This window comes from Ailuropoda melanoleuca, chromosome 2 (assembly GCF_002007445.2).
Source record: "Ailuropoda melanoleuca isolate Jingjing chromosome 2, ASM200744v2, whole genome shotgun sequence".
NCBI classification, from domain to species: domain Eukaryota; kingdom Metazoa; phylum Chordata; class Mammalia; order Carnivora; family Ursidae; genus Ailuropoda; species Ailuropoda melanoleuca.
In genome coordinates this window covers 12021975-12048998 of record NC_048219.1, presented here as the reverse complement: position 1 = coordinate 12048998, position 27024 = coordinate 12021975, and the positions used below count along the sequence as shown (strand labels likewise).

Below are 27024 nucleotides of genomic sequence, written 5' to 3'. Positions count from 1 at the left end.
AGGTGTCTGCACACAATACCACCTTTACTGAAGGTGTTGGTGACAACACAGGGAATTTGCATCTCAGTGATGCAAACAGCTGAGAATGAACATCTGAGCCATCAGGAGCCTCGAAAGCTTTAGGCCCCTGCTTCCTGGAAGCCTGTCCCTGGTTTCTGGCAGGCTCAGACTTCCCTGGGGGTGTGTGTCACACCTTCTCTTCTTTCTCCAGCCTCCTCTGCTTGGTCTGTCTTGACTTAGGCCCCACGAGAGGGTTGCGTTGCCTTTGCCTCTTGGCTTTGTCATCTCCTTGCAGGCTAACGTGTCCCTTCCCAGGGTGGTATTGTCCTGAACAAAGAGAGCCTCACCTGGAAGAAACTTGGCTGGCTGTGAAAATGCCTTTTTTTTAAATTAATCCACCTGTAAAAGATAAGTGATGAGAGCCGCCTCCTGGAGGTCTTCCTTGGCCGGGGGGCTCATGGCCCCCAGTCCAGTGCCTGCATGTCTGGGCGTAGGTGGGGGGTAGCGTGGGCTGGGGTGATGGTGCTCCCCCAGCACTCACACCACAGCAGTGGTCCATGGGTGTAGGGGGCCTTTTTGGGGCACGACTCTCTCCCAAGCCTCTCTCCTTCCTCTCTTGGCTTCTCAGATGATGCCGATTCTTCCCCTCTTCTCTTCAGCCTTCCCCTTAATGCCGGAGGGCCCAATGTGGCCTCACATCTGGGGACATCTGGCATCTGTGGGGATTTCTCATCCACTACATGGCTTCTAATTGCCACTTGGCGGTGACTCTCCAGTGTCTGTCTCCAGCCCCACTGTCTGTCCTCCGCTCGGGCCCGCATGGGTCTCAGACTCTACTGAACCTTTCCCAGAGTGTGCTTCAAATGGGGCACAGCCAAAATCTGATTCTTTCTGTCTTCCCAAACCCATTCTTTGTGTGCCTCCCCCAGCTCAGTGAAGAGTGTCACCATGCAAGGGGGCCAAGCCAGACACACCCATTGGCATCTTACACCCCTCCCCCTCCCTGGCCCCGACACCATCAGCCACTATGTCCTGGTGCACCTCTCTCCACACCCGCCCTGCCTCCGAGCCTCTGCCCCTGTTCAGGGGCTCTGGCCAGTGATGGTGCAGACTGCCTCTCGTCTCATCTCACCTGTCCCATGGCAGAACAGCCCTCCCTGGGCGGCCGTCTGCCAGTCCCCCACCACACACGCTCCAAGCCAGTCTCCACTGCGGGAGTGAACTTTCTAAGCCACGACCGAATTGCTTGTTGCTTAGGATGCTGCCGGCGGCTCTTCATCGCTGACGGGGGTCAAGTTTGGGTTCCTCAGCATGGACGAGGCCCTTCCAGAAAGAGTCCCAGGCTGATCGTTCTAAGTGTTTTCTAAAAGTGGCTTCCAGTTTAGCCATACCAGAGAAGGCCCTGTTCTGGAACACACCGGGGAAGCCCGCCAAGGATGTCAAGTGTGGCTTCCAGAAAGGCTTCGAGGCCTTCCGGAGGCTCCTTGGTGTCTTAGGGGGCTCATGACTGGGGGAGGACAGATGGTTCTCCTCCTCCCTGAGCCCCAGCACCTCCCCCATTCTCTGAGCTTCAGGTCCACGTCTGATTCCTAATGCACCACGAGCTGCAAGAATAGGCTGGGAAACGTCCTCGGTAATGCCAGTGATTTTCTGAAAGTGATTTTCCAAACTGCACGTCGTCAGGAGGCAGGCCGTACAGGAGCTGAGGGGGCTCGTCATGCGGCGCGCGATGCCAGGAGCCGCGGTCATGCCAGAGTTAACGGTTCGTGCTCAGGAAGGATTAAAGCCTTTTGGCCTTTTTTCCTCCCGTGTGGAATTCTCCAGGGCTGGCATCTGTGAGTGGATAAACCTCATCCGCTGGGCAGTGGTCCGTAAATATTTGCTGAATGAGCGGATGGCTGGACGGGTCTAACTCACCGCCAGAATCGCGTCAGCATACAAGCCCGGAAGGCAAATTGCTGGCCTGGGTTAGCCCACCTGCCCAGCAGCGCCGAGTGACACCGAGTCTGAGGCCAAGGCTTCCCGGAGCAGGTTGGAGGGCAGGAAATGCCACAGGCCTGGCTGAAAGGTAGACTCAGCCTGGGGACATAGCCCAGACTAAGGGGGAGTGAGGACCCACTGGGATATTAGGGGGCAGAGCAGGTGCGAGGCTGACCCCCAAAGAGGCCCGTCCCAAGGCTGCTGGTCCTCTGAGGCTTGGTCTAGCTGGCAGAGGGAAGGAGGCAGGGCCTGTGACCTCTCTTTGCTTTGGGTCACTCTGGGCACCTTGTCAAAGGCAGAGGTCCCTGGGAGCTCTGAGCTTTGTGGAACCTCTTTGAATCACAAGAAGGAAGACCATGTGGGTTTCAGCAAATGGCCTCTGGCTTGTGAAGGGCATGGGCCCTGGAGCAAAGAAGACCACTTGGGGGAGGAATGGGGTTCAGACGTACTGGGGGCTGAGAGGTGGAGAGAAAGCAGCTAGAGCAAGGAATGTGTGGCCCTGGGGTTCAAGTCAGATGCTACCTGCTGTCCCCTGACTCGGGGAAGAGGGCGTGGGTCTGCGGAAGCTCAGGCTGCACGTGTCAAGCTGCATGCCCGGTTTCCTAGGCCCACGGGGAGGAACCCGGCGGGGGGGGGGGCGAGACAGGGGCAGTGTGCCGTGGAAAGAGCATGGAGTCAGACGGGTCCAAGGCAGCCCTAGCCATGCCCTGCCAGCTCAGAGCTGCAGGTCGCTGGTGTGCTGCTAAGCCTCTCCGAGTTTTCAAGTGGGGAACACGAGCAGTGGCCTTAAAGGGTGGGTCGCCTATTCATTCATTCACTCAGGATTCAACAAATTCATGAGGGCCTACTGTGTACCAGCCAGTTAGTAACTCAATCCTTATTTATTGACTGCCGATTGTTAGATGTTTATTATTCTAGGTACAGAGAATTGCACTGATGAAAAGTCAGACCAGACTCCATGAGATCATGGAGTATTTATTTGATTTTGGCAGCTGGGAGGCAGAAAACAGATAAAAATCAAATCCACAGATTTCAGATCACGAGGGAGATGAAGCGGATTGTGACAGGAAGGCTACTCTAGTTGGAGATCTCAGGAGAGGACCCTCTGAGCAAGTGATATCTACAATGAATCCTGAATGATGGGAGGAGCTTGTTATGTGAAGACCGGGGGAAGGGTATTTCCAGCAAAAGGAACAGCAGGTGCAAAGGCCCTGAGGCAGGAGAGAGTTTGACATGTTAGAGAAACAGAAAACAGGCCCATGTGGCAAAGGAGAATGGGGGGAAGGGGTGGGGGGAGAGGGATTGCTGTGGTGAAGCAGGACAAGAAGTTTGGGTTTGGTTCTACGTTCAGGAAGGAGCCAGGGATGAATTTTAAGCACAGGTATGGTGCAGTTGAACTTAATTTTTTCAAATGATCACTCTGGATGCTAGATTGAGAGGGACTGTAGTCAGTGGGAGGTACAACCGGGAGGACCAGTCAGGAAGCAGCTGCAGTAGGCAAGCAGCCTGGAGATTCTGGAGGCCACGGGAGAGACAGAGGGGAGGGGGTAGACGGGGACCATGGTTTGGGGACACAGCCAACAGCCCTGCTGATGAGATGCAGGTAGGTGCGGATGGAACGAAGGGTCAAGGCTGACTCCTAGGCTCTTTGTTGAGTGCTGGCAGGACGGGGATGTCGATAACTGAGATGGGCATGACTGTCACAGGGAGTCGGGAGCATGTGCCCTGAGGGGAATCAAGAGAGCTCATTTCATCCAGATAAAGTCTGAGATGCCCCTGAGATGTCCTCGGGGGGCAGGGGGAGAGGGGATGGGTGAGGGGGCGTGTTAATTCTGTGGCTGAGGAAGTTCTGAGCTAGGAAGAGGTGGGGAGAGGGATACGAGACCCTAAGTTGGCAGTGCGGTGGCAGAGAGGGCCTGGGAACCACACACTGGACCCCTTTGCGCTGATCACACTACATGACATGCAGAGAGGAGCAAATATCATGCCAGCCAGTGTGGACCTCGAGTAATTCTGGAATGGCTCCCAGATACCATTCCTAACCATGGGGTTCCTCTCCTGCCGCTGGGGTCACCAGTCCTTCTCCAATCACCTTTGCCGTCACTGTTATTATGGCAGAACCCTCCAGAATGTGCTCTGGAGTCCAATCACCTGGATTCAAATCTTGGCCTTGCCACTCCTGCCCACTAGCTGAGTGACCTGGGGCTAGTTACTCAACCTCTCTGTGCCCTGGTTCGCTCACCTGTACATAAGGCCAGTAACAGTGCTCAACTCACAAAGGGGGAGTGAGGCTCAGGTTGGTAAGCACTACGCGTGCAGCAGAGGCCCTTGCTCATGGCAATGACCAGTGAGAGTGCGCTGCGTGATTCTGACCGCCGCCACGCCGCACGCTGCCATTCCACGAGCGCTAACTCCCCGCCAGACCCCACACTGCTTCCCTCCAGCCTCACAGAACCCTCGCAGAAACCCCGGGAGGTTAAGAGCTATTGCACGTGAGGGCACTGAGGTGTGGGCAGGTGAGGAACTTTGCCTGCGGCCGCAGGGCTCAAGGACCATGGAGCCAGGATTCTAGCAAGTCCATGCTTCTCCCAGCCATGCTCGTGGCCACCACTGTCTGCTACAGACAAGGACAATGTCCTGTGACACCTGGCAGGAGACTCGTGGTGACACTGTTGCTTCCAGAGCTCCGGCTTTGTGGCCCAGGGCCTGAGCTCTTATCCTCTTCTGGGTGCACCCCCTGATGAGTCCACCTGGCCAGGCACTGCCCAGTCTCCTGTGTTCCCCCAGACCTTCCTCTGTAGCCTGTCCCATGAGCTCCAGGAGAGAAGCCTTAGGGAGGGGGCGAGGTTGTTCTGTTGGGCAGATGCCGCTTCCCGGGGTGGGGGGAGAGCCAGGGTCTGCAGGGGCTACTCCGTTCTTCAGAGGGAGACAGACTCAAGATTCACCCACCTCTACCCGAGCACAGGGAGCTGGCTGCACTTTGAAGGCAGCACAAAGCCCCCGCCGCAGGCCCCTCAGACGGAGGAGGGGGGAGCAGGAGGGGGCTTCTCACACTTGCAAAAACCCATCTCCAGGGCCTGGAGCAGCGTTGGAAACAGGTGGATAATGGCGTGGGTCTGGGGTCAGAGAGTCCTGGATTCGAATCCTGGCTCCAACAGTTAGTAGCCATGTGACTGTGGGCAAGTTTTAAAAACCACCGAGCGAGGGCGCCTGGGTGGTTCAGTCAGTTAAGCATCTGCCTTCAGCTCAGGTCATGATCCCGGGGTCCTGGGATCGAGCCCCACATCAGGCTCCTTGCTCAGCGGGGAGCCTGCTTCTTCCCTTCCCTCTGCCCCTTAACCCGCTTATGCGTGCGCACGTGCTCTCTCTCTCTCAAATAAATAAAATCTCTAAAAAAAATAATAAAAACCACTGAACCTCAGTTTCCTCATCTGTAAAATGTAGGTGATATTATACCTATTTCTTCAAGTGGTTTGAGGATTAAACAAAAAAGTATCAGTGAGGCATTTAGCACAATGCCTGGACTATAATGGACGCTCACAGAGTTATGTAACTGAATAGCATGTCCTGCCTGCGTTCTTCTCCCCAGAAGGATGCCTTGGGGGACCATATCTATGGAAGGCATCTGGGGTTGGGGAGGGGCAGAAATAGCGATGCTGTCAGGTGATTGCAACGTATTGCATGGTGCACTGGGTGTTATATGCAAGTAATGAATCATGAAACTTTACATCAAAAACTAGGGATGTACTGTATGGTGACTAACATAACATACTAAAAAATATTATTAAAAAAATTTCTTAATTTTAAAAAGGGGTCTCTTTGATAAAGCCAAGGGTAAAGGGGCAGAACCCTGAGACCCCAGAAGAGGGGACTGATGAGGTTGAGCGGGTCCCTGGGGCCCCAGGGACCCTGAAGTGCACAGCACAAGGAAAAGCGAGAACATCAAGTCTTTAGGGCACTCGCACCCTGGCTCAGGCCACACACTCGGGTTGTCAGATGGCAGCTTCTCGCCCAGGGCCTGTGGGGACTTTTGTTTCCTCAGAGGCAGAGTAGCTTGGGGATTGAGGATATGGACAGAAGCCCAGAGCCGAGGGCCCCAAACTTGCAGGCGTCCAGGATCTTGCCCTGGCATTGGTCTGAAATGCAGGGAAGGGGGAGTAGGATTGTTCCTCCGTCCCTACCCGAAATTTGTGAGTCACTGGAGAGTTAACAGACATCCAAGGGGGCCGAGGGGTAGTTCTCTAAAATTATAGTTAATTGAAGAAATTTCAGTGGAACTTAAAGTTGATCGTAAATAAAGTCATAAACTTGGAAGGGCAATGCTCGGCATCACACGCATGCACCTTAGAATACACACGACTTAATGGCGGTGCAGAATGCCCATTACCAGAGAAGGAGAAAGTGTAAATTAATATTTTAGGACTGTGGTGTCAGCTGAAGGCTATATTTTATGGCTCTGAAGTTGTAAGCATGAAATATGATGCCTTGTTTAAAGTGAGAGGAAATCTCCAAACAACTTCTAGGGTGTCTTCAATCAAAGCAGGATGTTCAAGGAACCCGGGTGTCAGAGGAGCCCGAGAGGCAGGGACCACTCAGAAGGGAAAGGTGCCACCTCCAGAGGGGACTGGCAGCTCCGGGCCGTGGGCCTCAAGCTCTCTAGTCCTCAGTTCCAGCACAGTCTAGAAACCATCGACTAAGGTTAGGAGTTTGAAGATCTCAGGATGGCTTACCAGACTGCTTTTTTTTTTTTAAAGATTTTATTTATTTATTCGACAGAGATAGAGACAGCCAGCGAGAGAGGAACACAAGCAGGGGGAGTGGGAGAGGAAGAAGCAGGCTCATAGCGGAGGAGCCTGATGTGGGGCTCGATCCCATAACGCCGGGATCACGCCCTGAGCCAAAGGCAGACGCTTAACCGTTGTGCCACCCAGGCACCCCACCAGACTGCTTTTAAGCAGGGACATGTGGTGTCATAAAGAGGCCAGAGAGATTCTGCTGGAATCCTAACTCTCCACCCACTGTGTGACCTTAGGGAAGTTACTTAACCTCTCTGCGCTTCCACGTCCTGCTTCATTTCATGGTTCAATGGCCGTTTCCTGAGTGCCTGCCATATGCCAGGAGAAGTGGTAGATGCTGGGGACATTTTCATTTCCTTAGAGCTGAGTAGCCCCGAGGCTCCACTGAGCTCCGTTAAACCCTTTGCTGGATGTCAACAGTCCTTTCTCCTTCCCAGCAAGAGAGTCTTGCTACCGAACTTCTGGGTCCAGAGGCAAAGGTGTGTTGTTCTAAAAGGCGTTCCTGCGGGTGAAACTTACAACTCACATGGGGAACAAACTTCCCAAAGCCCCAGCCTCAGGCAGCGGCTGTGTGGCCGCTCCTGGATGGCAGAAGGCCCTTAGACACAGCGATGAGGGGCTGCACGCCACCCAGCCACGGTGACCGAGCAGCCGTCAGCCCAGGTTCGCTGCCCACAGACACGGCCCCTGCCCTTGTGGAGTTTACAGTCTAGACATTAAATAAATGACATAACCCATCAATGAATTTGGGAAGATGATTCATTATGGGAAAGTATGTGGCGTTCTGAAAGCATAAGATGGGGGGAAGGGGTTTCTGTATCTGGAAAATCATTGAGGAAGTGACCCTTAGACTGGGACCTAAAAGCTGAGGAGGGGCCAGCCAGGCCCAATGAGGTGGAGAAGAAGGTTCCACAGAGTAACTGGCACTTTCCAGGTCCTGGAGCAGAGAGATGCTTGGTACATTAGAAGAGCTGGAAGGAGGCCAGTGTGGCGGTGGGAGGTGGGCGGGGAGAGACTGGTATGAAGCAAGTCCCTTTAAGGTCCTTATAAGCCTCGCGATGTTCTCGTGTATCATGAGTGACAGTGGGAGTTATCGAAGGTTCTTACAGAGAGGAGGGGCATCCTCAGGTCTGCGTTCCCAGGATCGCTCAGGCTTCAGTGTGAAGAGTGATGGACTGGAGCAGGAGGGATGTTTGGAAAGCACGACGGAGGCCTCATGGCTGTGGTCGACTCGGACGGTGACGTGGTTTCCCATGGAGCAGGTGCGGGGCAGACGGGAGGCCCGGTCAAGAGCTACTTATAGGGAGGGACGGGGTTTGGTCTCCGGCTGGGTGTGGCATGCGGGAGAAGTCCCGGATGGCCCCAGCCCTCTGGCATGAGGCACCGCGTGGACAGCGCGGACGCTCTCTGGGAAGGAAATGCAGGGAGGTCAAGTTCAGTGGGAGGAGAGCAGAGGGCGGGCTGGCTTGGGCTGAGGCCGCGAACCGGGTAGGATGGCTGTTTGGCTTTCTAAGACCAGAACCACACAGAGGCCGCAGAGTCAGCGTCTTCCCCCACAGCCTGCTCCCCTCCCGCACGGCCTGCTGCTGCACTGACCAACCACCGGGACCCGCAGGCCCGAGGAAACGGGACAGCACGGACCAGGGCTTGCCGCTCCGTCCGCACTCCTGACACTGCTCCCTCGCCCTCCCCCATCAGCCTGAGTTCCCCTCCTGCCTGACTCTGACCCCTCTTCCTTTCAGGGGCCTTTGGTTCTGCCTGCTGATCCCTAAATGTCGCTTCTGCCTGGGCCTTCTTTACTCCCGTGGAGCCATGGTTGCTCTTCCTGCTGACTCCCAGCCTCGATGGCCCCCCAGCTCACGCTCTCTGTGGGCACCACCACCTGTTTATCCTCAGCATGGGAGTGCCTGCGGAGGGCCATCACTGTCCCTCAGTGCTTCTCCTCCGGGTCCCACCCCCACCCCCGTTTGCCCAGACAGCATCATAATGCTGCCCTGTTACAAACCTCCAAGTCCTGTTTCCCTCCTCTCCTTCACTGGCCCCTTCCAGGTAGAGACCGCGTTCTCTCTCTTCTCCCCGGCCTGGCTCTTGAGTCCTTCTTTTCCTTCTCATCCTCCCACTGCCACTGCCACTCATTCAGGCTTTGATGATTAGAACTACCTCTTCATGCGAAGAGATGGCATTTAGAAATAGGCTCATTCTCTTGAAATAGACCTTGACCCTGTAGAAAGACATTAATGAGAATAGTTCAGGATCCCCGGATGAACTCACCTTGACCTCCATCCCACACTGCTTCTGTATATCCAGCTGTCAGCTCCGTCTCTCCACCAGGACATCCCACATACACACGCAGCCCTGGGATCCGAAACTGAATTCCTGCTTGCCTTCCCCACCACAAGGCACCCCCCTCCCGGGTTCCCTGCCACAGGAGGTATTTTTCATTCATCCAGATTCTCATGCCCCAAACCTGGACCTCGTCCCCGACAACTGCCAATGACTAGATTCTGCTTCTCCCTACGGTCCCCGTGGCCTCCGCTCTGATCTCATCTGGCCTCCCCGGGACTTTGGTGACTATGTCCTACCAAAAGCATCCTGCCCGCTCCCCTGACTCAGACGACCTCTGTGCCATGGCCCCAGTGATCGTTCTAAAATGCAAATTTAACATATTCCTTCACTACCTTTGATTCCCAAGACGAAGTGGAAGGAAAAGGAGAACTTGGTACTTGTCGGACATCTACACGGGCCAGGCTGACGCCAGGCACTGTCCCATTAACAGTCCCATTCAGTTACCCCAGCAAACCATGGAACGGAGAAACCAAATGAAGCTGCCAAAAGTAATCGCCCAAGGTCACATGGCTGGGGAATTGTGGAGGCTGAATTTAAATCTAGGCCTTCCTGACCCCCAAATCCATTTTTTTTCCAATACAGTCCACTGCTTCCAAATCTTCTTGGCCCAGTGTTCTCTGTCACATGGTTCCTTCTCCATTTCCAGTATCATCACCCACCATTCCTCTCAGTTTTCTCTGTGATAAGCCATGTAGAGCCACTTATCTTAGGCATGCCATGTGCCTTTGTGCTCCTGTGCCTATGACATTCATTTCCCTATTTTCTTAAATGCCATTCTTTTCTTCTCTATCTAGAGAACTCCTATTCATCTTTCAAAACCTAACTCTAAGGGCATCTCCTCTGTTAACTTTTCCCAAACTGACTCATCCAAGCAAAGTCATTCGCTGCTTTATCTATGTCCTCCAAGTATGAACTGTACTCCTGGGAGATGGGAGGGTGTATTGGTTAAGGGCACAGGCCCTGGAATCAGGCTTAGAATCCCAGCTCCTTGAGTCACTAGGAGCCGTGTCACCTGTGGCAAATGCCTGAATCTCTGTGTATCTTAGTTTCTTTACCTGAAAAATGGGAATGACACTTCACATGTCATAGTAAGGACTGCATGAAATATGTAGTGTTGTTAGAATGGTGCCTGGTGTAGTGTAAGTGCTCCAGAAATACGAGCTTCCGTTATTGTTACCAGGCTGCCTCTGGCACACAATGGAACCCGGCTACTGCATTTCTCCTTCCTTCACCACTTAGTCCTGCCTCTAACAACACATGCTAAGTGTACTACACTCGCTCACTTGCATATAGGCCCCCGGACAATAGGCTTAGACTTTGGATGACTTCCCCTAACCGCCCAGCTAGGGAGCAGCAGGGAAAGGATTCAGACTGAGGTCTGCAATAATTCAGAAGCCAGGCCTCTTAACTGTTCTATGTCAGAGCATGTTCCCCAGATCATTTTTTGTGAATATCAAGTCTCAGCTGGGGTTTCGGCTGGAGCGGCGTGACTGCCAGATTGTGTGGCAGGAGGAGTAAGACACGGTCCCTGCCCTTGGGGGTTCCCAGAAGAGCTCAGAACCAGCGTGGCAGACAGACAGATAAACAGGTCACTCAGACAGGGTGAAGTACCATGTCTACCATTGGACGCGTTGCTGCGGGAGCCCAGAGGAGAGAGCAGTCACTAAACACTTGAGGACATGAGGCTTTCTCAAGAGGTGGCATTGGAGTCAGGCCTCAAAGCTGGAAAAGAGTTGCTCTGGAGAGAGGGCATCCTAGGCAGAGGGAGTGGTGTGAGAAGGGCAAGAGGCTAACCGTGCACAGCGCAAGAACAGAGCTGGCCTGCAGACAAGGGCAGGAGGGAGGATCGCAGAGGTCTGGCCAGGCAGCCCTTTGAGTGTCACCCCAGGGAGGCGTGTTGAGTTTTTGTTTTGTTTCCCCACATAGGAGAATTCCTAAGATCTGGTGGGGAGAAATATCCTGTTCCCCACAGTGGTGACCGTGGCCGTGAAGGTGACAGCTGAGTCCTTCCCTGCTCACGGCAGGGCAGTACGTGTGGTACTCCGAAGGTGCTCTGAATGTCAGAGTTTGGTCCCAGCTCAGTGGCTGTGTGACATAACCTCCCTGTTCCTCAGTTTCCTCGTCTGTTCAGTGAGCACAGTCAGATCTGAAATTCTCAGAACAGGGCCTGACACACGGTAAGGTGGCATTATTCTCCGGCCAGGTCAGACGAGGATCTGGGCCCATCCAGCCTGTGCATCCCATGCCGGGACCCTCCCTGCCTGTCATAGCTGAGGCCCATGAGTGCCAGGGCCTGGGAAGCAGAGCAGCTCACACGAGCCTCTTCTGTTTGTGCCCACAGCGGACGATGCCTGCGGGGGGACGCTGCGGGGCCAGAGCGGCATCATCTCCAGCCCCCACTTCCCCTCGGAGTACCACAACAACGCCGACTGCACGTGGACCGTCCTGGCCGAGCTGGGGGACACCATCGCCCTGGTCTTTATTGACTTCCAGCTGGAAGATGGTTACGACTTTCTGGAAGTCACGGGCACCGAGGGCTCCTCACTGTGGTAAGCACACCGTCCTGCCCCCTCCCCGGTCCCAGGAAACTGGGGCTCACCTGGATGCAGGGGCTCCTCAGTGGCGGGGCCTGCGCTCCGTGGCCCATTTGCCGCATCCTGGACCCACAGTTGACAAGTTCGGTTCTCATCGTGATGAAAACGCACTGCATGTTTTCAGAGCTGGGGTCCATTTTTATAGTGACTTCGGTATCCGATTTGAAGTGTACCCTTGACAAAGAATTTCCTAACGGGCCTTGGTGGAGTGACTTGCACTGAGACTAAAAATGTCCTGTTTCTCAGGCCACGGACAGGGTGTCAGTGCAATGATTGGAAGTACAGTTGCGTTTGTGGAGGGCATATTCATAGCATCCAACAAAGGGAACAGAATTGTTAAGTGGCCATTCCCAGGGCCCTGCCACAGGCAAGGCGTTGTGTCTGGGTTTCTGATGTTCTGGCCTGATGTGGTTTGCTCTACTGGCCATGGAGACTTGCAGTGTTGATGGGTTCAGGAAGAGAAGGATGACAAGGCTTATCAGCCTTAGCAGCTCGTGCTGTCCCAGACTTAGGCCCACAGGACGCGCCCGAGCGGAGCTTGGCTTCCGGAAGTGTCCAGCTTCCTGTTTGGGTGACAAGCCTTGAGTGGTGGTGTGGGGCTTAGAATGTTCTCTTGTCGTCTCCTCGTGGCTGTGTTACCAGGCTGAGGGCGCAGGGAGCCTGTGTCCGCACAAGTGCCCACAGAAGGGTGTGTCGCCGAGGAGTCTGAGAGTCAGGGGAGGACGGTGCCTGGGAAGGACACGTGGCAGTCAGTGTGAGTGGGGAGGAAGGGAGGGAGAGGAAGCAAACAGGAGGCAGGGGCACATTTAATGAACACCTCTTTCAGACCGGGTGTCATGCCACATGATAGAAACATCAGCTGTGTAAGACAGGGCCCTTTGAGGGTGAGAAAGTCAGACAAACCCACGGCAGGAGCCAAGTGTGACTATTTCAGGGGGATAGAATAGGAACTGAAATCCTCCCAAATATGGACTCAGAGATTTGGCGACGGGTGTAGCCTGGAGAATTCAAACGTCTTGGTACAGTGGCAGGCGATCCGACCTGGGAGTCAGAAGACCTTGGTGTCATAAGCTTGCTGAGTGAACTTGGCCAGACCATTCACTCCCCTGCGTGGGGGGTTGAGGGAAGCACATGTGAGCCAAAGACAGACCTCTGTGGGCAGGTGGCTATTCTGTCAATAGTCTGGGGCCGCGGCTGGACATTTGGTGCTAGGAGTGGGGATGAAAGCCTGGGTGCCCCTCTTCTGCACTGGAACCCTAGTGCCTGCCAGCCCGAGGCCCTCTGTCCCCCTGCCTCTTTTTGTTAAATACCTATTTTCGTGACTGTAAATGTAATGCGTATGCTTCTTGCAGAAAACATAAAAAGGTGTGGAGCAATGAATAAGAAGTATTAAGAGTTTGATGAATTCCCCTTTGGCCTTTCTGCTTTGCTTGGATCGAGCTAGCTGGCTATTTATATATATATATATTTTAATATTACAAAATTAGGATCTTAAAATCTATCTGTGGTTATATATTTTTAACTTAGCATTACATTATCTAATGACAATTTTCCCTATACTGTTGCAGATGTTTCCAAAACATAAGCGGCACAATAATAGCATCATTTATTGAGCATTTGTTATCAATACGTCGCAGGCTGGTTCTAAGCTCTTACCGCTGTAATTTCATTTCTTCCTTATAGAAACTCTATGAAGCAGGTAGTATCCTTTTTCTCCTTTTACAGATGAGGAAAATGAGGTCCAGAGAGGTTGTGTCACTTACTTGAAGTCACACAGCTAGTAAGGAGCAGAGCCAGGATTCGACCCCAGGTTAGGGGGACGTGAAAGACCATCTTCGTAGCCATGACAGCACGTTATGTCATGCTACATTTGCGAAGGGCTGCCACAGCTGTGTGGCATTCCTTCATCAGACTGACAAGGGTTTACTCATCAGATCTCTTATTAGGTTATTCCCAAGTTTTCGCTTCTGTAAACAGATGCCAAGATGAATAGGCCTGCCAGTTCCATCTCTTCCAATCCCAAGGCCTCTTTGACTCACTTGTTTATCCGTGGGCCAAATGGTCTCCCACCGCTTCTGCCCCCCCAGGTGTGAATCCACACGTTGTCCAAACTTCTGGAGTGAAACAAATCTGAAAAACTATTCCTTTTCCTATTAAGTCACTCAGTGGGGAAGGAATTAAGCAGAGGAAACCGTTAGGGGAGTCATTCAGAACTCTTTGCTCTAAGATTAAATTATAATTATTTACAGGGTTGGTGTCACCATTTCCAGGCAGGATACAGTTGTTCTAATTTATACTTGCATAGCAATTATGGATAAACAAACTCGGAGGCTCGGGACACGTGTGTGAAGAACCCACGCTCTCGCCTGCCTCTCTCCTTTATGGATCCCTGGATTCCTGTGAAAATGTGGTGCTGCTGGTTTATGAGGATGCTGCTTTATATCACCATGCATTAAGGTTTTAGGATGTTTTCTTGAGTTCTCTGCCAAGTCATAGAAAGACTGCAGATCCTGTTAGAAAAGGTGAATGTGAACAACTGGGCATTCCTTCACCTATTGAGAAGACAGAGGCAGCTTTGAGAGAGAGAGGAAAAAAAAATCCACTACCTCCTTTCCCAGAGAGCAGATTCCCACTGATTCTGGATGGGGGTGGGGCATGAGATGTTCCTGACTCAGTTTCCCCACTCTTCTCCTCCCCACGTGGGATACAAGCAGGAGAGTGTTCATTAGGGGTTCCAGTTGTTTGGATTTCGCCGACCAGTAAAATTTCCAAACAATTAGGGAAATAGAGAGTTGATCATTTTCTATTTTGCCAGGTAAGGACATTAGGAAAAAACCCTGCCAACTCCTCAGAACGTTATTTCATAAAACAAAGGACTATTCAAAGCCAAAAATGTGGCAGGATATAATCAATTTGCAGCCTTGCGCTGGCACAATGAAAGACGGGGTAGGAGGGGTGCACAGAAATAGCGGCGTGGGCCCGACCGGCAGAGCCCCGCGGAGCGCGGACATCAGCCGGTGCCCTGTGGCTTCCTGCTTCCTGGCCCGTGACTGGCCACTGGGAACCCGGCAGTCCTTGCTTTGAGCAGGAAAGGGCTGTTTCTATGGTGACCACCAAACCCTCTCCCTCTGACGTGTTGAGAGATCCCCAAGTATTTTAGATGTATTCTCTCCAAAATTAATTGCTGTTTTTATTTTGTGATTGTCCGTGAGCAAAAGCTGGGTTTGAACTAAGAGCTGCAGTCTAGAGAGTATATTTGGTATTCCTCCCCCACCACACACACACACACACACACACACACGCACACACGCACACAGCCAAATCATCACCATCTACTCATCACCAAGCAAACCGCTGTTGCACATTCATACTTCTGTCTCTAGTTCACTGAACTCAGTTCAGGGCCAGATATTCTCTCACTGATCCTTCTTGGGGGTGGGGGGGAATGGGTCTTTGCTCTGCTCTGACCAAGTCAGTTGGCTGTGTCCTTCGTGGAGCCCCATTCCTTCCCCTCAAATTCTAGGAAAATACTCTCACCATTGCTAAAGTACCTCATGGGGCCCTTGGACGTTTTTAGATGGCTAGGACTGAGCAGGGGCAGAGCTGGGGTTTAAAAACTCAGTTGTTTAAGACCCTGGGTTCTGTGTCCCTGGAGGGTATCGGGATCGTGTTATAACAAGTACGGGTGATTGTCAGCCCAGTACCCAGCCGGCCTCTCCATTGTGGAGAACGTGAGTGAATGAAAGCCCACTGGGAAGACACGAGAACCAGAATCTCTCCTCTCCTCCGTCTGCCTCATGCTTGACACTGTCCATTTGCGTCTCTCTAGTCTCTTCCTCTGGGCTAAGGAAGGAGAGAAGGCCGGATGTGCCCTCCAAGAATAGGAGAGAGGTCTATGTATCTTGGCATCTCACTGGGGACACAGCAAGCCTGGGAGTCAGACAGATTTGGGCTCAAAACCCTGATCCACCTCTTAATAGCTGTTAAAGCATATTTACTTACTTCTGAGTCTTGGTTTCCTTCCACATCTGAAAAATGGGGCTCATCATACCCGCCTACAAAGCATGTTGAGGGGGCTGGACATGTAAGCTGCTGCCTGGCTCATAGTAGGCACAACACTCCTGGGATGGGGACCAGAGTCAGGGGCTCATCCTTTGAAGGGGAAAACGTAGGATCAGGCATCTCCAGCAACTCAGAGCCCTGGTAGCCCCATTCTCGGTGATGCCACTGAGGCCGTTCCTCCCAGCCCGCCAGCCCAGTGGCTTCTCGCCGGGCAGAAAGGCACAGCCTGGTCTCGCCAGCTGATGCAGCTCCCAGGGGAGTTGCCTGGAAGGCCAGGGAAGGTGGCCTGGCAGAGAGCCCCTGGGTCAGACTGGAGGACGCCCTTGCAAAGGTCAGAAGAGAGAGCGGGGGTTTTGTTGAAACTGTCTTCCCAGAGCCCCATTTTGTGAGCACATGGCCGGCAGCATCGCCTCTTCTTGGCTGGACCCAGCCCCAGACTGTCCAACAAGCTGCCTTGTTAGAAAAGCAGAAGAGGGGCGCCTGGGTGGTTCCTTTGGTTGAGCCTCTGACTCTTGATTTCGGCTCAGGTCATGAATTCAGGGTCCTGGGATCGAGCCCCTGCATTGGGCTCTATGCTCAGCGGGGAGCCTGCTTGAGGATTCTCTCTCCCTTTCCCTTTGCCCCTCTCCCCCCCCCCAGTTAAATAAATAAATCTTTTAAAGAAAAGCAGAAGAGGGGGGTAGACCAATGTGGTGACAGTGGCTGCTCTGGGGAGGGCTGGGAACAGGGGGTACTTGGCTGGGGGTCAGGCACAGCGCCTGCCCTGAGGGGCCCACTGGGGAGAGGGAGCAGAGAGTCTGGAGAGACACTCAGAGGGGAGGCACAGCTCTGCCTGGCACCCTCTCGCTGGCTCTAATTGATGACGTTGCAGAGCACAGTTGGGCCTTCCTCCCTCCTTTGCTCCTTCTCTTTCTCTGCTTCTCTCCTTCCCCCGGGTGGCAGTTTCCTCCTGGAGCAGGAAGGGCAGGTAAGGCTTGACCTGTGCTCAGAACTGAAGCCACCCTTTTCCTGGGGGCCGGCCAAAGGGCCAGCTGCAGGGGTGTGTTTGTGGCGGGGAGGCTGGTGGAAGGAGTTCAAAGCTCCTTCCAGTATGTGGGATTTCTGTGCAGATCCTAGAACCACCACCCCCCCCCCGCCGCCGTCTTCTTGGTTGTCACCCCCATGGTCAGCCTCTGCCAGTGATTCCCAGCCTCTCTTCCTTGCCCCCTTCAGTGTACTTGGACTTCCATTCTTTGTTTCACTCAGATCATCTGTGGTCTGCTTGCACATTCTCTATGTCCCCATACCCTTAGCCAAGCCCCCACGGACCTCTATGTGACAGACTTGCCTCCACCAAACCTTTGAAGTAACGAGGGAAAGGAGGGCACACTGCAGGGCTTCGGAAGAGGATCTTGCCTTCAGGTGGGAGGACCAAGGCCTCGAGGGGGGCTGCATTTGAAACAGGCCTTGAAGGGTGGGTACCATTTGGAGATGGGAGAGAAGGGGACAGGGAGAGCATCATCCTAGGGCTGGTGCTGGGCACCCTGCCCACCATGGGAGCTCCCCTGATCCCTGAGATACAGAGCAGGGAAGTAGTCCCAGGACTCTCTCCAGGGCACACCGACCCTGGGGTTCTGAGCCTCGGTGCCCTGCCCCCGGAGAACAATAGAAGAGAACCTGCTGCACCCATCTGGATCTCTTGCCCCCTGGGGCACCCAGTAGACTCCGGCTGTTTCTAGAAAGAGAATTTCCCTGGAGAGCAGGTTCAGCCTACCCTCTGGATCCAGCTTTGAGGGTTTTTCTTCCCTTTGTTCCCCTTCCTTTTTTGCTTTTGTTTTTATAGGTGGAAATACAAAAGTTCCCATCTACTCTACAGACATTCAGTTTGAAAATTTTGCTAGCAACATTCTTTTTCCTCTTCGAAAGACTTTGTTTTGTTGTTGTTGTTGTTGTTGTTTTTTAAAGATTTTATTTATTTATTCGACAGAGATAGAGACAGCCAGCGAGAGAGGGAACACAAGCAGGGGCAGTGGGAGAGGAAGAAGCAGGCTCATAGCAGAGGAGCCTGATGTGGGGCTCGATCCCACAAAGCCGGGATCACGCCCTGAGCCGAAGGCAGACGCTTAACCGCTGTGCCACCCAGGCGCCCCACGAAAGACTTTGTTTTAATCATTAAGCATTTTACACATGAAATTTGAGCCAACTAGAACCATTTGATCTCAGCGACTTTTAACTAGATATTTCATTCAGGAGTCATTAGATTCAGATATAATTAGAATGAGAACAGCATGCCAACGGGGATTTGTTAATAATAACTATTCACTTATTTACTCATTCACATGTGCTTTATGAAACCATTGGCTTAGGTCATTTCCATTCTTTGTTACTTTTCCCCTATTTTTTTTGGGTAATCATTTATTGAGAGCCTTCTATGAACTAGGCTCTTGTAGGTGCTGGGGAGACAAAGACACAGTCCCGTCCCCAAGGAGTTGTTTATTCCCTCCACTGATGTTTATGTAAAAGCCATGCATCATGCTGGACCCTGGAGCTCACAGTCAGGGCGAGGAGGCAGAATATAATTAAATGCTTGACAATATCATATGTTAGGTGCCTTTCTAAAAGGTATAAGGAAGCTCCCGTGGAGACTGAAAAGAGAAATGTAATAGTATTCTTTTGGTTCAAGAAATAGAAACCCTCCTCCAGCTGACTCAAGCTAAAAAGGGAATGCGCTGGCTTCTGTAACTGAAAAGTTGAGGGATTGGCTTCAGGGACTGCTGGATCAAGGTATGCAAATAATATCATCAGAGTCTACTTCTCTCCCTGCCACTGCTTTGCTCTCTTATGTGTTGGCTTCCTCAGGATGTTTTCCTCATGAGGTAGCAAAGGCAACCACCATCAGCTCTGAGCATTCTGCTGGCTTAGCAATCCCAGCAAAAAGGAAGCTTCTCTTTCCTGATGGTTCCCACAAAAGCCCTAGTGTGCACCTTGAGTGTTCTCGGTGGCCAGGCCCAGGTCAGGTGACCCTCTGCCCTGCCCCAACGCCCAGAGTGGGAGTGGAGGAGGGTGGTTCACGAAAGGCAAACTGAGTCACAGAGAAGACAGAGCCTTCCTGTCAGGATGGGAGGGGCTGCTGGAAGGACTGCGATAAATGAGCCCCAGAGGGGGTGACTTTTGAATTTAACTGAGTTGCAAGAGTTTACCGCTGTCATGAGCAGGAAAGGGCCTTGGTGTGTTGGGGGCATTGCAGGTGGGTGCAGGGTGAGTGCAGGGAGAGCGTGGGTCCGGAAGAACCTCGTCCCGTGTTCAGAAGCTGGGAGAGGATTCCAAAGACTGTAGAAGGCTGTGGAAGTGTTCGAAGCGGAGAGGTAACACAATCACTCTAAATTTTAATTGGCTCCAACTGGAAGGCTCAGAAACCAGCTATAAAACTTTTTTTTTTTTTTTGGTGACCACTCAGGCAAGAGACGATCCAGCCTTGAATTAGGGCAGCTGTGAAGGGATGGAGAGGAAGGGGTGCCATCAAGAAGCATCTCAGATGCAGAATCAGCTGCCTTGGGAGGTTCACTGGAAAGGAGGAATGGAGACGGGAGTCTGGTTGATGCCCAGGTTCCTGGCTGATGCCTGTGGTAGGGTTGTCTACCAAACAGAGGGACACAGCAGAAGGAGCGGGGCTTGGGAACAGGGACACAGGTGCCCTCGAGTGCCGACCTACGGTCTTTTGAGGATTCTAGAGGTGATGTTCAGGGGGAATTGATGGCTAGGCCTGGCAAGTTTGGTGTTGGGCTAAATACCGTGGCAGGGCCTTGAGAGGTCATTGTCAGGAGCACACCAGCACCGTCACCCTCAGCAGTGTCTCCTTCATCATCGTGGTCACCCTTACCTACTCTGTCTTTATCACCAACACCTTCCACCATGAGTTATTCATTCAAGCAGACTACTTAGGGCTTCTGTTGCTGGATATCGGGCTTGGCATGGGCATACAGTGGTGGAGGAACCAGATAAAGCCTCTGCCTTTGTGGGATTTCTGGTCTACTTGGCAGAGACTGACATTAATAAGATCACAAAATAAATGTAAAATACACTTGTGTTGGGTGCCATGAAGGAAACGAACAGGATGGGGAATAGGAACAGTGGGGGCCCCATTAATATAAAGTGGTCAGGGAGGCCTCTCGGAGGGGGTCAGATTGAAGCTGAGACCTGACTATTGAGAAAGAGCCACCACGGGAAGGACTCAGGGATCAGCATTCAGGGCAGAGGGGATTGCACCTGTAAAAACCCATCATCACAGTGCCTTATGTGTCCTTAAATTTCATACATGGGAGTGTCATGGGCCTAATGCCTGTCCTCTGGGATTTCGGCTTGTTTGAACGTCAAGAGCAGGGCAGGGTCAAGGTCTCAAGCTGGCAGAGAAGCTCAGGAGGCAGCTGAGATGGTGCATGACCAAGGCTGCTGAACCCAATGGCACTTGGAGCCGGGAGGGGGATAAGCCTATTCCAGCTGAGACACAGAAGCTCCTGCCTTCCTGTGGGTTCCTGAGGCTCTTGCCTCCCCCCTCCTTCCCTGCCACATCACAATGCTTTGAGCCACCCCAAGAAGCTGTTCTCTTCTGATGGAGCCCATGAAATTGCATCTGTTGTATCCATCAGGAGCCAGGCCATAAATAACCAGCCCTTTAAAATCTCATCTCCCGTATCTCTCAGAGTTGGAAATAGCATTCCCAGCCCCACCGCCGAGCAGTAGGGAAGGATTAGTGCCCTAGCACGCTGCTGACAGAACACGTCTGCGGAGTCCGGGCCTTCTGCACTCTCCACGGAGCAACGACATGACTTCCTCGCTTCCCTGGATGAGAACTTGCTCTCAGAAAGAGAACAAAAGCCGCAGCTGGAGGGAGCAGGAAGTGAGCCGGGGTTGTCCACTGTTGACACAGTGGCTCGGCTGGGGCTTGTGGTTTGGCCAAGTTCTCTGCATGGGAAGCTGAGGTCAGGCAGCTGTCCTGCCCCCCGTGGGTCTGACTGCATGCAGTAGGTTGGTACTGAGTACATCCTCCGCTCTGACTCTATGCAGCAGGTTTGTACTAAGTACGTTGTCGTGCAGGGGCCCGTGCCAGGACTGGGAAGGGCACCAGACAACAAGACGCTCTTTTCGACCTCTCTCTCTCGAGGAGCTGCCAGAAGCCTGATGGTGCCTCGAAGACAGATGGAAGGAACTGTTCTGGGCCCTTCCAGAGGCCTCGCATTCTGGCAAAAGCTGCCTTCCAGAATGACGTCAGTTCATTCAGAATGTTCAAGACCCCAGTACTGGTCTCTGTGTTCATGAAGCTTGGCCATAATAGCGTGTTCTACTCGCTCTTGGCCTCGCTTATCCCCTGGTTCATTCTGATTGTGCCTGTCTCTTGCTCCTACAACCTTTTCTGGCTTCCTGAGCCTGACCTAAGCTAACCTGACCTGTTCTAACCCTGAGCCTAGAATTCCTTCATTTCAGCTTGTCCTCATTTGGTGGCTGGGGGGCCCCGTGTGTCACACTCCCAGACTCACCAAGGAAGCAGGATTCCTACTGAAAACTAGCATTTGACAATCTGAGGAAATGGCCAATGATCACTGTTGAATTCAGCAGATTTCATCATCTGGGAAGCGAGAGGGCCAGGTTGGCTTGAAAAGTGGGAGGCTTCCTGCAGTAGAACCCTATCCGCTCCGGGAACTGCTCATCCAAGGTCTCGGACAAGTGGTCTGCTCAAAGTCTTCTCTCCGCATTAATTCCTCACTTCCTTCTCCATGGCTTCTAGCCCCAGCCTTCCCCTGAAAACATTCACATTAAGATCATCATCAGAGAACCACCCCCTTCACCCCAACACTAACCACTTCCAGTGCCAAATCCATGAGATAGTCTTTAGGTCTCTTCTTACTGGCACTTCTTCATTCCTTTACCTTGTTGGTTATTCTCTTTTAGAACTTTCTCTTTGCTTTATGCTGCTCTCTCTGATGCTTCTTGGACCTCTCTGACCATTCCTTCTCTGTTTCCTTTGATGTCCCCAAGACTCTGCTCTTGCCTTACTGCTCTTCCCATTCCATACGCTCTCCCGCGGTACGCCTGTCTGCTGTCATGGTTTCAGGTACCACCTGCTTGTTTAGAACTCCCAAATCTGGCTCGCCAGCCTGGCCTCCTGCTGAGCATCAAACCGTAGAGCCGACTAGCTGTGGGACGTCTCTACCTCAATGTCCACCAGTGTCCCCAAGTGAGCGAGTCGCAAGGTCACTCATCATTGGCTACTAAAAGGGTCAGAGTTTGTTTGCTTTCTTAGTTGATGGTATCACCTTCTTTGACCAAGTCTTCCAGAAATCTGGGAATCATCCCTGTTCTTGGAGTTCTCCCATTGTACCTCCTATAACATATTTTTCCATCTTTACTGCCACTCCCCCAGTTCAGCCCCTCATCTTTTCTTCTTTGTGGGTTGTAATAACCTCCTGACTGATCTCCCAGCGTCTTGGCACTCTTGAATTCATCCTCCCCACTGCTACCAGAATGGTTTAATTAAAATGCAGATCTGACATGCTAAGCCCCAGGCAAAAGCTTTCAATCATTTTCCATTGTCTATGGAATAAAATTCCAGCCACTGATAAGGCCCTGTTTGATCCAACCCTTGCCTCTTACCCTGGCCTCAACTCTTACCACTTCCTTCTTTGAGCTTCATTAACCTTAAAACCTAATGGCATAATACCGCAGAGATTTCTTTTTCACTCATGCAACCTTTCTGCCATGGGTCAGTCCCGAGTGGCTCTGATCCACATAGTAATGCAGGTGGGTATCCAGGCTCAAGGAAGTTCCACGGTCTTATAGATGCACCATCTGGAACGTGTGGTCTTCTCCAATGCCATGGCAGGGAAGAAGAGTGGAGAACCTAGCACACACTTTTCATTGCCCCGGCCCAGATACGATACACATACTCAACTTGTATTTCATTGGCCAGAAATAGCCACGTGGTCCAGCCTAGCTGCAAAGGAGCCTGGAAACATGATGAGCAGATGAAAGGGTTGGTGAGTCAGTGTCTCTGCCACACCTCATATTACAGTGGATGAGATGTCCAAGGCCAGCCCTTCCCATTATGTTCTAGACCCCCTATTTCCCAGACTGCCCTGCTAAATTCATCTCCTTTTTCTTGCATCCATTATTTTCTTCTCTCTTGAACATTGCTAACAACATAGAGACATGTTCTAATATCGACTCTCTAAAATCAAAACAAAAGCCGCACGCCCCAAAATCCCATTACTCATTCCCATTCAACCACTGCCAGTTATTGGAAACAGACCCTTTCTCAGTGTCTGCCCCACCTGCCACTAAAACAGACCTTGATGAGATTGCCAGTGACCTCCAGATTGCCACATCCAGTATTGCTTCTCCCTGGTCACCTGACTTGGCCTCTGGGCAGCACACGACATTGGTCATCTGTCCTTCTTGAACTGTTCCCCTCTCTTGGCTGACAGGAAGCCACACAGCTAGTTACCTGTGGGCACTCCTGTTCCATCCCCTGTCCTGTCTCCCCCAGCCTCTGTCCAGCCCTCACATGTGGACTGCCCAGGGGGTCCTGGGACCCTCCTCTTCTCCATTTGCCCTCTTTTCCAGGTAACCAACAAATTACATTTTGGCTTTCATTATCATTTATTTGTCAATTTAGATGTCCAGCCTGGAGGGACCCACTGGGCTACATATATAAATATTTATATAATAATATATAAATATATATACTATATATATTTATAAATGTTAATTTATATGTATTTATATATTTTATATACAAAATATAATTTTATAAATATACATTTATATATTTATATATAATTTATAAATACATATTTATGTTTGTATATTTATTATAAAATATAAATAATTTTATAAATATATACTTATATTTATATATTTTTATATATTATATATAATATAAATAATTTTATATGAATATATAAAAATTTATATATATAAACAGGAACCTCAGAAACTTAACAGGAATCTCAAAATGAACACTTCCAAGCAGATTTTTTTATTGTGGTAAAATATACATAAAATTTACCATTTTAACCATTTCTGAGTTTACAGCTGAGTGGCATTAAGTACATTCACATGGTTGTACAACCAAAGCCTCTCTCCATCCCTAGAACACTTTTCACCTTCCCAGACTGAACCTCTGTCCCCACTGAATAACACCCCATCTGCTCCCATCCTCTGAGAACCCTTTCTCTGTCTCTATGAGTTTAGCTGGTCTAGGGACTTCGTATAAGTGGAATTATGCAGTATTTGTTCTTTTGTGTTGGCTTATTTCACTTAGTGTTGTCAAGGTTCACCCATATTATAGCACGTCCCAGAATTCTCTTCCCTTTTACGGCTGAATAATACTCTATGGTGTTATATACCACATTTTGTTAATCCATTCTTCTGTCCGTGGACATTGGCTTCTCATTCCCTCCTCACCCCTAACCTGTCCTCCGCCCAGGCTTCTCCACCTCTTGTCTGCTCCCTAGAGGAAGTGCTCACGCCCATTCTGTGCCCCAGCATCTCTGTCTGCTCTATGGCCCTGTCTCCCTGCTTCCGCCCCTCTGTAACCCATTCTCCATGCAGCAACTCGGGCAACGGATGTTTATTGACAACAAATCATGTCTCCCTTGCTTAAGGCTTGCTAACGACTTCCCATCATGCTTAGAATAAAATCCTACAACAAGACTCTAGTTACTTGGTCACTGACCACCTCCTTGACTTCCCTCCTACCACTCACACCCCTCCCTGTGCCCCGGCTACACTCGCCTGCCTCCTGTCTCTTGGTGGGCCAGGCAGGCTTTCTTCTAGGGCTTCTGCACTAGCCATTCCCAGGGCTTAAGATTCTCTTCCTTCAAAGTTGTTGGTTTTTTTTTTTTTTTTTCAGACCCAGCTTCTTTGAATGCAAAAGTTCAGTTTAAATCTTCCCTCTTCAGAAAGGCCTCCCGTATGCATGCTATCAAAAGTAACCTTCATTCACTGTCCCAGCATCTTGTTTCATTTTAGGCGTTCGTCCATATGAGATATTTTCTTGCTTACGTATGTCTCTGTTCTTTGCCCTTTCCCTGCCCCTCCACTGCCTGAAGAAGCTTGGAAAGCCCCAAATGCTGCGCTTGGCACTTAGTAGGTGTCCAAGATTGGCTTGTTAGTAAGAGAGACCTGCTTCTTCTCACCAGTACCAATGTCCTGTGGCTAATTGCAAAGGTTAACATTGAGCCTCTCCACCAAGGATTTTAAGTGATAACCTTCCTGGGGGACATTTGCAAATTAGCCCTGACTCTTGCTGATTATTCATCCTAAACTCAGCCTGATTAATAATTAATCAGCAAACTGCTTGGCCAGAGCGGGCTGATCAGTGCTAGAAAGGATCTTAAATTATGCAAGTCACTTGGCCAGTGTTAAAAAATAAAAAGCTCAGCAGTCGGCAGAACTGGAGAGGTTTGATTGCAATAGGAGTGAGCTAAGGTTTCTTGGTTGTTTGTTTTTCCTTTCTGTCTTTTTTCTCCCCCTTTTGACGAAGAAATCAATTAGGCTCCAACTTGCAACCTCAGAGAGAGACTGAGTAGCACAGAAATAGAAATGTGTTAAATATCACTTTCTTTCTTTTTTGTTCCTTCCCTTCAAAGGAGTTTTGGTCTGGGAGACAGAGGTTAAAATTAGCCAGTTTGTTAAGCAAATGGGTGTCTGGCACCTGATGTCAATTTCTGCAGCCACCTCGGTTCCAGCTTTTCCCTTCGCCTAGTCTGAGCAGCAGCATGCTGGGCCTGGCAATAAGGAGGTGAGAGATTTGATGGGCACTGCTCACAGCCTGCCCCGGGGCTGGGGCAGAATCAATTTGCCAGCAACCTGTCCCACCAGGGGACCGTCTTGTACTCTTTGCCTCCTGCCTACAGACCCCAGGGAGACAGGAGAAAAGGCAATCAGAGGGTGATGAACGGGCTCCCCATTGCCAGGAGTGAACTCGGTGACCGCTGGGGACCCTTTTCATCCTCAGCCTGCAGCCTCCATCCTCAAAGGCCGGTCCTGCATGTGGCTTCATCTTTCTTCCAGATGCCCCTTCTGGTCATTGGAGATATGGCTGATGGGGAGACTCAGGGAAAGCCACAGGGGTCTGCTAACATTGATCTCTGGGCCTGGGAAAAGGTGCAGGGATACAGGATTTGGCGAAGTTTGTGCAGCCCTGATGTTTGTTAGAACCAGCAGGGGTGGCAAGACAACAGAGCAGACCAACTGAGTCATACTGCCCAGGGGTGGGCATCAAAGCTCCCCATGGGATCTCTGTGCATCAAAGGGGAGAATCATGAACTGATGGAGCCTGCTAGGCTTTTAGGAAGGAGGTAATGAAGGACATCAAAGAGGGAAATCGGAAATGCGTTTCTCAGTTGATTGTCTTCCCCAGACTTGCCTGGAAGGTGTTTAGAATGCCGAATCCTGGGTCCTACCCTAGGCTACTACCTCTGAAATTTCTGAGTAGGTCAAAATTCGGTATTTGCAATCATTCTCCCAGGTGTTTGGAAGCAGATCACATTTTTAGAGCCACGCTGGACCTAAACAGAACCAGTCTTTCCAGAGCAGTAATACAGAAGGAGTGGACTTTTGCCCGTTAGGAAATGATTCATCTTTTTAGGAAGGGATCCATTATCGAATTTCTTGGCATGGAAATCCCCGGGTTACTTTGACTTATATGTCTGATTACGGTTTACATTCCAGTTTGGGCAAGCACATCTTTTACATAAAACGAGGCACACTGCCTCCAAAATATTGTTTTTTATTAACTTTTTTAAAAAAGATTTTATTTATTTATTCAGCAGAGATAGAGACAGTCAGCGAGAGAGGGAACACAAGCAGGGGGAGTGGGAGAGGAAGAAGCAGGCTCATAGCGGAGGAGCCTGATGTAGGGCTCGATCCCATAAAACCGGGATCACGCCCTGAGCCGAAGGCAGACGCTTAACCGCTGTGCCACCCAGGTGCCCCTGTTTTTTATTAACTTTTATTAATTTATTTAACAAATGATTTTGCCAGCCTGCTCTGTGTCAAGTTCTGTGATAAGCCCTGCGATTATGATGCTGAACTAGAAAGTCTCCACCCTCTGGCTTTGAAATCTAGCCTCACCTCCCGGTCTACCTGGGATGGGCCAATGTCTCCTTTCTGAAACCTTGAGACCAGCTGGCATCTCTGCCCCGCCCCCGCCAGGCTCCTGCTGCACTGATATAAACCGCTTAGCTTCCCTGGCATCCTTCTTCCAA

At 51.2% G+C, this 27024-nt stretch overlaps 1 protein-coding gene across 1 annotated transcript in view; it reads left to right on the top strand.

Moving 5' to 3' along the window:
• Nucleotides 1–27024, top strand: part of CSMD2 (CUB and Sushi multiple domains 2) — a 590718-nt gene that overhangs the window by 197363 nt on the left and 366331 nt on the right. Inside the window, exon 6 of the mRNA XM_034645185.1 lies at nt 11464–11671. Coding sequence (XP_034501076.1) covers nt 11464–11671 — 208 coding nt within the window. The remainder of the gene's footprint in view (nt 1–11463; nt 11672–27024) is intronic.